Source organism: Triturus cristatus, chromosome 9 (assembly GCF_964204655.1).
Source record: "Triturus cristatus chromosome 9, aTriCri1.1, whole genome shotgun sequence".
NCBI classification, from domain to species: Eukaryota; Metazoa; Chordata; class Amphibia; order Caudata; family Salamandridae; genus Triturus; species Triturus cristatus.
The window spans coordinates 728,392,380-728,406,061 of NC_140592.1; the positions used below are offsets into that span (position 1 = coordinate 728,392,380).

Sequence of the window (13,682 nt, forward strand, 5' to 3'; positions counted from 1 at the left end):
AAGGAAGTAGTCTAACCTGGAGAGACTCCCATGCGCCCCCGAATGAAAGGTGAACTGACACTGGGTCGGATGCATTAGTCTCCAACTATCCACCAAGCCGAAGGTCTCCAACATCCCACCCAGCCATGACTGGGCAGCGGGGAGGGTCCTTGGTGGGTGACGATCCAGTTCACCCGAAACCACAGAATTAAAGTCCCCGCCCATGAGCAGGAGGCCGTCCGGAAGGTCAAGCAGCATTCGACCCAAGTCAATAAAGGTGGAGTTCTGGAGGCCCGGGGGGACGTAGACTGAAACCAGGGTAAGGGGCTGCCCCTCCCACCTCCCAATCAAACACACATAGCGCCCTCTGTCATCCGAGACTATCCTCGTGATCTCCACCGGAAGGGAGGTTCGCAGGAGAATGCCCACCCCCCTGGAGCCAGTTGTGAAACCAGAATGGGCTACGAGGCGGTATCCCCCCCTGTTCATCGCATGGCAGACATTGCCGACCAAATGCGTCTCCTGGAGAAACACCACATCAGGAGTCAAACGACGCAAATATTGCAGTACAACACCCCGCTTAATACGGTCCCCCAACCCATTGACGTTCCATGACATAAGCCTCAACCCGTCTCCCCCCATCCCCTCCAATAGATCAAGAGGCCCCCAGCCCGCCGCACAGTTCCCAAATATGGACAAAAATCAATACCTCGCCCTGTAAACAAAAAACACACAAAAAACAACCCCTCTTCCCCCCCAACCCCACCCCAAGTCCAACTCCCCCCACCCTGCACCCCTGCGGGCCAAAGACCCCCCCCCAACTTGCAGTGTGCCTGTCGCCCCACTAACCCCATTCTACAAAAAGACCCCGGAGGAGGAAAGGGACCCGAACCCGCCCGCACCCCTCACGGGTCCTGGTAAGACACAGTATGCAAAAGAGTAAGACCCAACTGTACAGTGCAAAACCGCAAAAGCAAGGACCAAATGTCAGTCTAAGGGGACCCGTCACCTGCGGTGCCCCCAGAGGGCCCGGGCCGGCCACCCCCGTCCGGCAGCGAGTCCAGCCAGTCACTTGCGGCCACAGGAGAGTCAAAAAAGGCTGTCCGCTCTCCATGCTCCACTCGTAGTTTCGCCGGGTAGATCATCGAATACTTCAGGCCTAGCTCGCGGAGACGGCGCTTCACCCCTTGGAATCCCATCCGCTGTTTCTGGACCAGTTGTGTGAAGTCCGGATAAAAATTGATGGTCGAGTTCTCGTAGCGGACCGGGCCACGGGTCCGTGAAGCCTGCAGAATAGCGTCGCGGTCCCTGTAGTGGAACAGTTTAGCCACGATAGGCCTCGGGGGGGCCCCCGGCCGCGGCCGGCCGCCCGGCACTCGATGGGCCCGCTCCACGGCGAAGAATTTGCTTAGGCCAGCCGGGGACAGCTGTTGCATGATAAGTTCCTCGACCACGAGGTCCACCGGGCGGCTGTCGGAGGACTCCGGTACACCAATGATGCGGACGTTGTTGCGTCGGGCCCGTCCCTCGAAGTCCTCAAGCCGCCGGGCCATATGGTCGTTGACCACTCTAATGTCCCCAAGCGCGGCCCGCAGATCCGACACCTCCGCACCCAGGGTGGAGGTCCGTGCATCAAGGGCCTGGACCCTCTCGTTAGTTTTGGAGAGGTCGGCCCGAATCAGGGTGACATCGATCGCGACAGTGTCGATCTTACGGGCCAGGGCCTCATATTGCGTCGCGATGGTTTCCCTGATGCCCTCGATGGCGCCCATAATGTCCTGCAGGGAAGGTTCCGCAGAGACGGTCGTGCCTCCCCCTGCAGCATCCGGGGAGAGGCCAGCAGCGCCAGGGGACCCCCTGCCCTGGGTGTAGCGGTCCATGTTGTTGCTCTGGACCGGCCCCCCGCGCAGAGAAGCCTTGGTCTTGCGCCCCTCCGGACCCCCTTTGCCCGCCATGTGAGCGCAGTCTCTCAATGGGACCTCCGATCAAGAGGTGTGCGGGCGCCAGCAAAAGGACCACAAACTGTCGGTGTAGGGGTCGGAGGCGTCAGGCCCACCAGTAGCAGAGGGAAGCAAGCCTCGGGCAGAGGCCCAGGAGGCACCCCGCCACCCTGAGCACGCACGCCAGCTGATCTCCTGAAGGCCAAAACCGAAACCGAAAGTGCTGAATCGGCAACTGGCACCGCGCTGAGGCCGCTGTTGTTCAATTGCAGCCCGGCCCCACGGGTCACCTTCACCCCGGCCACCTCCGTCGGGTGGGTCCCGAAAGTTCCGACGACGACAACTCAGGATTCCCAGGTCCGATTAGAGTTTTAAAAAGAGATATAAGATCAGCTGGTCTTCATCTCCCAGATTCCATAAACCAAATCAGGATAGTCTCAGGATATATTCCGAGGAGCAGAAAGGGTCCGGGGAGCCCTGTGCTCACGCGACCATCTTGGATGCGCGCTAGGCTCCTCCCGACAATGCCTTTTATTTTTGTTTTTTTAACATAAATAAAAGGCATTTGGCATTTACAATGCCAATAGCTTAAACTCGTGTAAATGCGAGACCTATTGCATTGCAAATGCTTGTTTTTGTAGTCACCTCTGTGATGGAATACAGCCCTGAAAGCTGAACAAACCTGGTTGATTGACTTTCGTTGCTCCCAGTTCCCATGTACGGAGGCCTCATTTAACCCCTTCCCCGCTCATGACGGAACCACCCCGTCGTGAGCCACGGGTGCGCTGTGCTCATGACGGAGTGGTTCCATCATGCTGCGGCCGTTGGCGGCCGCTCTGCCCACGCGGCGCTAATTCCCCGCCTGTGCGGGCGATTAGCGCAGTGGGCGGAGACGTGACGGAACCACTCCGTCATGAGCACAGCTCACCCGTGGCTCGTGACGGAGTGGTTCCGTCACGAGCTCAGCGCCACCGCAACTGCCCCCAAACCCCCCCAGCGCCGCGGCGGAATTCCTGCCGCAGCGAAGGGGTTAAGGAACTACAGTTGCTATTTCGGTCGGTATGCTGTTTACATTCGAAGACATCGCCCGTCCGTTTCTGGAAGAACACAGTGCTCCAGGGTATGGTTTAGATGTGTTGGCAGTCGCATGATGGTACCAAACTGCCTTAAATTCGGAAGATGAGTTGATCCTGGCCGGCCAGTACTTCAGGATTTGAGCGCTCGAAAAGCGATTATACTAGCACCCGGGGGTCAGTGTCCTTCTGCTTAAAAGTCCTAGAGGCCAAGTGCTATAACGGAGTTTGTAAGCTATGGTGACTTTTAAAACTAGTTCAAGGAGCCGCATTCTATAATTGATTTAACATTTTGGTTATGAACATTATCAACACATTTTAGTAGTCTTTCCAATTTATAGCTGAGGCTCGCTGTTTTTTATATATATATATATATATATATATATATTTTGTAGACTGCTTTTGTTTTTTAAATGCAGACAAAAACGGAAAGAAGGTTGTTTGAGTGATTGTAAATGCTGTCAGTCATGACTTCCATGCCAATAGCTGAGAGGATTGGGGAAAAAAGGGCATTTTAGTAATGAGGCGTATGTAGTAGATGTGCATAACATTGATAGTAAAATTTGCCATTTTGTGTAAGTGCATTCAATTCAATTCAAATGATCTTTATTCGGATATATACAAAACATCCATAAAAGTACATACAAAATACACCAAGCATTCTTATACACAGTCAAATAAGTGCAGATATCAATACGCAAATTGTGCAAAAATAGTTCTGAATCAAACATATCAGAAATTTCCAGAGAATGCATCCATTAAAATACATAAAAAGTCATCCCAATGAATAATAAAACATGTTCTAAGAAAACAACATGTCTAAGATACATCAAATGTGCAAATATGCAGTGTGCAAGTAATAAAACAACCTGAGTCATTAATAAAAACTTATCTTAAAGCAACATATCTAATAGTACACCCAATGTACAAGAATACAATGTGCAAAATAGCAAACAGGCTGTCATACCAAATTCATTAGGGTAAGTGGACAGCCAATGTGCACAACACAATAAGTTAAGTTGGCAAAATAATCGACACACTTCAGGTCGTGTTCATTGAGGCACGAGAACGGACAGCAATTTGAAGAAAATGGTTGACTCTGTAAATTACATAGTCAGTACCTAACGTCCGTAAAACTCTAAAAGCCTCATTAAAATCAGTCAAGGCATTGGCTCTCAAATAAGGGATTAGAAAGTGTTTGGTATATTTTACATAAAAGCCACAAAACAGTGTAAAATGCAGCAAACTCTGCTTTCCACCCTGGTTACATGGGCAAAATAAGTTCCCCAAATTGTGAGTGTAACCTAAGGGGAAGCAGAGTAAGTTTACCACACTCCCATCCCTAAATCTAAACCGCAAACTCCGATTCCATCTGCCCAATTTCTTGCATAGGTAGCTTTGGGGCATATTAGATGGCTTAGTACATAATATTTGTAGTGGTATGTACCCAATAATTACTGGCTTTGTGAATTCGATTTTTTCTCTATTCACTCGATACAAATCAAATAAAGCCCTTTTCACTATGGTCTTATGTGATGGATCAATTGTTTCGGGTGCTGAGAAGAGATGCCCCATTTCTACACTTAGAAGGCTCATCTGTACCGCGTTAAGCCAAGGAATATATTTTGCCCGCTCACTTTTTAGGCAGTCTAAAATTATGTCACGGGTCAGTGAGGCTGCTGGATTACGCCAAATTTTTAACCAAAACAGAGCAGGTCTGGATTTTATAAAGTCCTCTATATATGGGAGATTCAATTCTCTATGGCACACGTATGATGGTGCCGAGATCTCCCCCCAGTACCTTCCTACAGAATTTATTTTCTTCTATCTGGATATTCGTGCAACTCGAGTATCCCCACACCTCGGCACCATAAGTTCCTGTGGGGACGCACTGGGTTTTATAAATTTGTAAAAGTGATAGAATGACTTCAGTATGCTTTGGTTGGCGTAAAGTAATTATAGAGTTGATGGCTTTACCCAGTTTGTTCCTTCCTCTGGCAACATGAGGTTGCCAGGATCCGAAATCGGAAAACAGACCTAAATAAGGGAAAGTGCTATTTAAAACATTGTTCCCTGACGTAATATGGCAGATTTTATGTTTCATTGGCCCACAAGACATTATATAAGATTTTTTGAAGTTTGTGCATAAGTCAAGGCCGGCCATATAAGAGACGAAGCCTGATATTAACCCCTTCAGCGCGGCGCGGATTTCCGCGCCACGCTGAAGGTTCCGTGCGCGGGCGGGGCCATGACGGAACGGTTCCGTCATAAGCACAGCCCAACCGACGTGCATGACGGAACCGTTCCGTCATGCGCGTCGAACGGGTTAAGGTGCGAAGTGCATTAGGTGTACGGCCTAAAAGTACCGCATCGTCGGCATAAAGCAATACAGGGAGGGGTTTGCCGTTAACGAGCGGGACATCAGTAGTCAGTTTATCCAAGGATGTACTTAGTTCATTTATATATAAAATAAAAAGCAGGGGAGCCAAGACACAGCCTTGTCTTACACCCCTGCCGATTAAAATCTCGCCCGAAACTTCACCATCGTTATTAATACGAACACAAGCTTTTAAATCACTGTGTAAATGGGCCAGAAAATGGACCAGAGATTCATCCAAACCATATCTCAGCAAGGCTGTCCATAGGCGTGATCGATTGACAAAATCAAAAGCAGAGCTTAGATCCATAAAACCTAGGTAAAGTGGGGATTTTTTAGCTATGGTGTATTTATCTAAAACTAAGTTTAGGTTCAAGCACTGCTCAACCGTCCCTACGTTGCTTCTAAAGCCTAACTGGCATGGGTGTAAGATTTTATTTTCTTCGGACCAAATGTTAATCTTATTAAAAATGACCCTGCCCAAAATCTTCAATGTATTATCAATTAGTGATATCGAGCGATAACTCCCAGGGTCAAGTCTGTCCCCTTTTTTAAAAATTGGTACGATGGTGCTATTGGACCAAGAATCAGGCAGTGAAGTGTTTGATAAATTATTAAAAACATTACACAAAAGTGGGGACCATAGGTCAGGCTCTGATTTTATTAAATCAATAGATACTCCATCAGGCCCTGGCGCTTTGTTTCCTGTGCTTTGAAGAATTGCATCCTCTACTTCCGTTATTGAGATATACGGAAACTTAAATAAATGACAATTTTCAATAGGAGGAGTCGATGCCATGTAAATTTTTGTGAAATACTTCACCCATGCGTCCCCTTGTATGCTACAAGTTATGGGAGTAATATTGGAGCCAAATGATTTCAGGTTCTTGACCTCTCTCCAAAACCCGGCAATATCCTTTGTTGCTGCAGTTAGTACGAGTGATTCCCAATGGGTTTTTAAAAGCTCTTCGGATCGTGTTCTTAAAGCACGTTTGTAGCTAGACCTCAGGGTCCTCACCAGAGACTGATCTGGTGGGTCGGTCTTTAAGGCAGCTCTCCGATCGCTGTTTGCCCTAGAGCAAGAGTTGTCAAACCATCTAGGGGTGATGTTAGTATTAATTAAGGCTGGCTTGGATATCTCCTTCTTTATAGTCTTGCACAATTCAGTGAATGCTTCCACAATCGCATTGTCAGGGTGGTCGGATGACAGGCAGGTGAAGACTAGTCCAGGATAAGATTTTACAACTCTGGCTAGTACCCCCTTATTGTCAATCCCCTTCCAAACCACCCTTAGCCTATCTGTCGACGCGACTAGGTTTTTTGCCCCTATTTCTTTCCGCTTCGGCTTTTTGTGAGGAAGTTTAAGAGTGGATAGAATGGAGTGGTGGTCGCTATATATATACCTGACTACTGAGGCCTCTAGTAAAAGGTCCACGAGCGTAGGGCTCATGAATACATAGTCAATTGTGGAAGCACTCCCATGTCCGATATAAGTGGCCACGGGGCGGATTTTCTCCATGGTGTTTACTTTTTCCATAACATTGATTAAGTCCCTCGTGGCCAGAAGGTTGGATAATTCTTCGCCTCTTTTACAAGGAGGAGTTTGACGGTGGATGTGTGCATTAAAATCACCTCCTATACATATCCCATCAAGTTTGCCACACTTTTGTCCTTCGGTAATATCGTCAATAAAATTAAACAACTTTATAAAATTCATATTGGGATGTGTTTTAAAATCATTGTTATAAAAATGTATTAAACATATTCTAACACTGCTAGTATAGAGCAAATCCTGGAAATTTCTATTGTGTGTTTCCAGTGATTCAATTTTGACATCTGCACCCATTTTGACCCATGTTGATAGTCCCCCGCTAGGTCTACCTATAGCAGGTGTAGAAGCAATTTGATTAAAACAGAAACCATCAAAAAGAAGAGGAGTGGTGCACCAGGTTTCTTGAAACATTAGAATATCAATTTTAGAAACCCAGTCCCTATTTGTAACTTTAGCATTTAAACCTGCTATATTCCAGCTTAAGATTGGCAGATTGTTGGTAGATGGTACCGGCAATAAAAACATGGCTATTGTTCTTAGGCGCCTTAACATCGTTAGCAATCACTATAGTTGAATTAATAGGAGAATCCCCTGCTGGCCCGGGTATCTTAGAATAGTTCCTAATTACTGAATCTGACGAGATAGTTAGTGGTCAGTCCAGAGTGCCCAGGTCAGACAGGGCACTGTACCTGTTATATAAGGGAAAAGGTGAAAAAGTGGGACTGGGAGGTCTATGATGAGGTCTGTAAAAGTAACCCAATGGCAAGGAGGTTATGTCAGTAGGTGGGGAGAAACACGTATTAGTACTACCAAGGATAAATTTAGCTGTAGAGGGATTTCTAAAATTGATGACAATACAATCCCCTTCTATGTTCTTTGGTAGTGGCCCAACCCAGCTCACCCGTCGTGTAGTCAAAATTTCTCTCATAATATTGGGTCCTACCCCTTTGTGTTAAGATAGCCAGTCTATGCATTTGTTATTAAGCTGCATCCATGTCTCGCTTTGTCCCTCCCTTAACTGGGGTACGCCTGCCAAAATTATTACATAAGGGCAGGCGTCGGGAGGCAAATTAAGGACAGGCCCTGAGTACATTGTTGGCCTTGTGATAGTTATTTGGCCCTTGTCTGATGCAGTGTTAATAGGTACCTTCCTCCCTGTGGCATGGAGGGTGGGAGCATCCTTAGGCGTATTAGTGGCTATAGTGTTGGGGCATATTGGTTCTGTGACTGTAGTCAGGGTGTGCAGGGGGGTTTTTGAAGTGTAATTTCTCCCATCATTGGCGCTATTCGATACAGTGTTTTCAATAGTAACTTTTCTGGGGGCATTTTACACCTCGCTTAATATACCTTTGTTAACAGTTTCTAAATCTTTCAAAAAGCGCTCGCCCCTTATTAGATCAAGGCTAATAGCCCCCTTCCTCTTGACATCCTCATTCTTAATCAGGGTTTCAATACGGTCCAATCTTTTAAAAATATTATTAAACTGTTTGATCATTTGGCATTCTAACTGTTTAAAAACGGTATCTACAATGGTTTCCATAAAATTAGCATTTGATTTAATTGCTGAAATATTTTCACTAACTGGCTCAGTCTGTGTGTAAGTACAGTTTATACCGTTACTGGGGGGAGTAATATCCAGGGGTCCTTCAACCAATTGCACTTCATCAGTCGTAACACTGCTGCCCCCTATTGTTTTTTTGCTTCCCTCTTGTCCACATACTCTGCGGTGTGGGTTGGCCCTTGTTATACAGAGCTGGTTTCCTTTTGTTATTTAAGGATTTTGAGGGGCCTCTTTTCCTTTTTCCTCCGGCAGGTTTGGCTTTCGGGGATATATGAGGGATAGGGACGTATTCAGTGGTATCGAGCTGGGATTCAAGGATAATAGTGTCGCTTTCCTCCTCAAGGGTGATAGATGGTGGGTGGGGCACATTGGATTTAGACACTGTAACAGTTGGGGATAAAGGTATAGTGTAGGCTATACTTGAGCCCCTGAGCTCAGGGTGTGCACGTGAAAGCTCCAGTGACATCCGTCTCTCTGTACTCGCAATTTCATTGGCAACCATGTTGAAAGCATTATCCAGCATACTTTCCAAGGATAACGGTATACTCGGATGTGCCACATCTGGGCCGGCACTTTGAATAGCAGAGCGCTTCCCCCTTGTGGCCATATCGCTTCTCTCACCTTTCTGCAGCTTAGATCGGTGGCCCGCCCGACCACTGTTGACCTCTGAGGGCCTTAGAGGGCCCGCCCTTTGCCCGGGCTTAGCCCGGCGTCGCCCGCGTCGCGGGGGGAGTGCCTGATATTTAAGCGCCTCCTGGCGCGGGAAACTCTGTCGGCGAGTTCCGGCCGCACAGGCAGCTGGGAATTGTAGTCCCCACTCAGCGGCCGCGTTGGTATTAGCAGCGGCGACGGAGGACAGATGAACAGCGGCAGCGGACCAAAGCACACAGCGGGAGTCAGCGACGCGCCCCCACGTCTCCAAACGAGCAACCCGCTCTGCCGGGGGAGTGCCTGATATTTAAGCGCCTCCTGGCGCGGGAAACGCTGTCGGCGAGTTCCGGCCGCACAGGCAGCTGGGAATTGTAGTCCCCACTCAGCGGCCGCGTTGGTATTAGCGGCGGCGGAGGACAGATGAACAGCGGCAGCGGACCAAAGCACACAGGACACACCAGGTAGGGCACACAGCGGGAGTCAGCGACGCGCCCCCACGTCTCCAAACGAGAAATGTAAGTGCATTCATTATCTGTAGTCACATTGAAACCTGTCCGATTCAAGTATGAGTTCACATTTGGCGATTAAATGCGGAAATATAGTAGATTCGGTTTAAGATTTTCTCAAAAACCTAAGGAAATATGGATAATTACAGATATAAAATGGCAAAAAATAAATATGGATAAATGCAGACGGAAAAACAAAAACAAATGCCGTAAAACCGGGAGCCCTATTTATACCGCACCTGCTTGGTGTTTGAATTTCAGGACTTCTGTTTGGCCGTATGTCGTCGATGTCCCTCTCTAGGTACTGACTCCTCGCAGTTTTTGTCTGTTTACTTTTTACTCCTCAGAAGAACATGTGCTCACTAATCGCAGTTTGCTTTCTCGGTTAGACTCGAACTCTCAGATTGCGTCCGTGATATAAGAAACGGCTGCAACTGTTTTTTCTTCCTATGAGCGTGCAGGGATACCATTTTGTTTTTATCATTTTTTGAGCGTGTTTCATCTAGAAAGGTAGCCATCCTCTTTGGGGTGTTAACAGATGCTCTAATTCTGGTTTATTTTGCACCTCAGCGAATACTGAGGACTTGTTTCACATTCAATACGCTTTTAGACTTGGATTTAGTTGCAAACTATTAAAGTTGACTTACGTTTTAAGTCCTTCGGGGCACCCGGTCAAAATAAAATAAACCCCCATGGGTTCTGCCATCAGACTTGAGTTCCTGGCCCTTAATGGTTAATTGTTCGGAAAGTATTGAATCATCCTGCTACAAAGTCGGAGCTGCCAAAGATTCACTGGTTTTAATAGAATAAAATCTGAAACAGCCTATACCTTTATACACTCGAGTCTAAGCATTATAGATGGTTAAAATATAATTGTACTTATTTTTCAATTTATTCTGTTCATAGTCTAAAATAAAATGTCTCTGCTACAACTCTGCCTTTATATTCCTTAAGCACCACTAATACGGAATCTAATGATCGGGCAGTGTTTTGTGATATTGCTTTAGTCCTATACTACTCACTCATCCACCAAAGACTGGTTGGTCTCGGGTCCTTTTAGAAATTTTCCATTGTTTAATACTTGTATTTTCTGATGCCCAGTTGGTGTAGAAGCCCCGCAGCAAAATCAATCACAGAACTGAGGGCCACAGACATTTGTCACAATTTCGAATAATTTTTGCAACCACTCGCAATTAAGTACATCTATCTGGTTATGTTTGGGGATAAATAAAAGACGTAGTCTTTTTTTTTTTGTTTGAAGTATGTGCAAGCGTTTAAAAAAACAAAACGGTCTCTTGTGTAGATGCTTACTCAGTCTGGATCAAAGCAACTCCTATTGCCTTCGTTAGCGATGTACTCGTTAGTGTTCTGCGATGCTGCTTATTGTTCCCCGCAATCCTTTACAAAAACAAATGCATAGCTTTACTGAATGTTTATTTCAGTGCTGAGGAGTTAAACCAGATGTTGAACATATGTCTCAAGATGACGTGCTTGACTTAAATGCTCTTTCGATAATTAATGCTTAAAACGTTTTCTAACAAGGCTCCGATGTAAGAGCGATTTGCTAAAGTAATTGCTGTACTGCCTTACCTTTCCTTATATTGCAGTAATATATTTACGCTAATGTGTGACCATGAAGGACTTGTTATCGCTGATGACTAGGCACGAAAACAGGCTGAACTACTCACCTATGCTCTTATAGTATTGTTTCCTAGCGCAATTCTCTGTACTTAACAATCTATCACATAAATGAGTGTGTGCTATAGAGGGCTGGTGCACTTAAGTGGTCATGAGTTACTACTTTAAATAGAATTGTTTTTTTCCATCCACACAGCTGAATTAAATGGTTTGAAAACAATCTAAAAGAACTGGGTCATCCAACTGTAGCATACAGTACTTTAAAGATGGCAATCATTCTGTCATTAATTTGTTATGGAAACACCCCTGTCTATCAAGGCATGTGGATGGACTGCAAAAGACTGCCAAAGTGAGATCCAGTCTCGTTTTTACCTATGTTTAGGAATTATAAGTTTGAAACGAAGGCTGTCAGTGAATGACATTTGCCCCCCACCCATCGTTACTAAAATACTGCATTGACTCCGAATGCAAGTTGTTTTGAAGCCCACCTCTTCTGTGCTCTGCCCTTAAAAGTTGGTACTTGCTGCCCAAAAACAGCTGATGAATATTTTCAGTCAGGTTCATAAACGGAAGGGGCAACTTTAATCCCATTTCAACACCAAATTAAATCTCCTCTCCCCTACATCCCAAACCTCCCAAAAAATCTGACAGTCAGTCATCTGACATCTCCAAGCACGTGTTCCCCACTAGAGTCAAGTGGAGGACTTGACACTTAGTATGTGCATTGCATGTCGGGCACTGTATGATGACGTTTCATATAAAACATTTTTTTGTGGATTTGTTAGTCTGTGCCGTCTTAGTCAAGCTGACTGGTTGCAAAAAGCACTTTTCAAGCATAAGTGCTTGTCCTCGCACATATTTGTTACTGGTTTTGGAAGATGGTTCAGTTCTTATGATTGCACGTGATTTGAGTACTAAGAGTACACCGTCCCCGTGAAGGTAATTTTCCCATTCTTCTCAAGCATTACTTTTTATCATGTGAACTTATGTAATGTGGACTTGGTTCTTAGGAACTCTCAAACTGCAGCATGCTCAGGTGATTTGTAACGTGAAGTTTTTTTTTTTTTTATATGTTTACTCTGTAGCATCATCGCTGCAGGGAGTCTTAACATTTATAGACACCTTTTGTACATTGCTTAAGAGAGCTTGCTCTGGCGTTTGTTTTTCTAGTTCATTAAAGTATGTAGCTCCGACCACTGATTCCTTTTCAAATTAACGAGTTTGTTTCCTAATTGGCTCTGACTTTAATTAGCTCTGTTTTACTCATGCATTGTTTTGTTTCCACTTGGCGTACGACTGGTGCTCCGTGGAGAGTTGTTCTCCAGGTGCTCACTTGCCGGCCGTTCCTTGCATATTCTCCAGTTCTTCATGATTTAATGTTAAGTTGAAATGATTGTGGTAACATTGTCTTTTTTCCATCCTTTTTTCTTTCCTAACCTGGTTTCTTCCAGTACAACTGCAGATTGAAGACCTGACTCGTAAACTGCGCACAGGAGACCTGGGGATCCCCCCTAACCCTGAGGACAGGTTGGGATACAAGTTTTAACCAGCTGACAGTAACACTTTAACTTTTTAATACCTTTTTTGATGGCATCATGTCAGATCAGTAAGGGATCTCAGGAATTTGGACAGCTTTAGTGTGGGATCCGGAGAATAAAGAGTGTCAGTCTTGCTTTTGAAACTTTGTACTTCTGAACCACACAAGGAATATCTACGCTAGTTAAACTGAAGCTGGCACATGTCACTACTTAAAATGTTTTTTTTTTTTTTTTTACTGCACAGGCATTTTTAAGTGATTCCAAAACCTATCATAGCTGATACTGTATTGCAGAGCATTTCCATAGTGTAGAAGTGCTGCTTCTGTAGGAGTAGACTGAATACCTTGATCGTGAAGACATAACATAGCCGTGCTCTCTTGTGACTTAAAAAAAATCACCACACTGGAACAAGGTACTTAATCATGCGTTCCTTCAAATTATTATTTGTCATTTGGGTGCTTTATTTCTAATCATTTTAAGAATTTTGAGGACATTACTTTGCAATTTGGTTTCATTTTCTTTTCTTATACCTGTAGCTGGTTTTTATTGAGTTTTTTTTCTCTCCCCCTTAGTACTGCTTAACTCTGATAGTTTAATCCGCAGTAAGAGGCATTTAATGTTGCACCTAGCGATAGAAAAATTAGTGGTTTAAATTAGCTCCAAAAATTCTGAATTGTGACGATGTTTGGTTAACTAATTTCAGTGTGTGACTTGCGTTAATTAATGAGACCTTGTGTGTGGTCACCTTCCTCTCAAAAGCACTGTGTACATTAGATTTCCTTTGCGCTTGTGCTGAAAAATAGACTTCTTTATAGATTTGAAATGGGCTAATTTTAAAAGGTACGACTTTTTATTTAAGAGACTTGA

General features: G+C 45.2%; 1 protein-coding gene across 4 annotated transcripts in view; it reads left to right on the plus strand.

The window, feature by feature from the left end:
• Window positions 1–13,682, plus strand: part of SF1 (splicing factor 1) — a 211,642-nt gene that overhangs the window by 14,968 nt on the left and 182,992 nt on the right. For all 4 annotated transcript variants that reach the window (XM_085625936.1, XM_085625933.1, XM_085625934.1 and 1 more), the window contains exon 3: window positions 12,729–12,804. In XM_085625936.1, coding sequence (XP_085482062.1) covers window positions 12,729–12,804 — 76 coding nt within the window. The remainder of the gene's footprint in view (window positions 1–12,728; window positions 12,805–13,682) is intronic.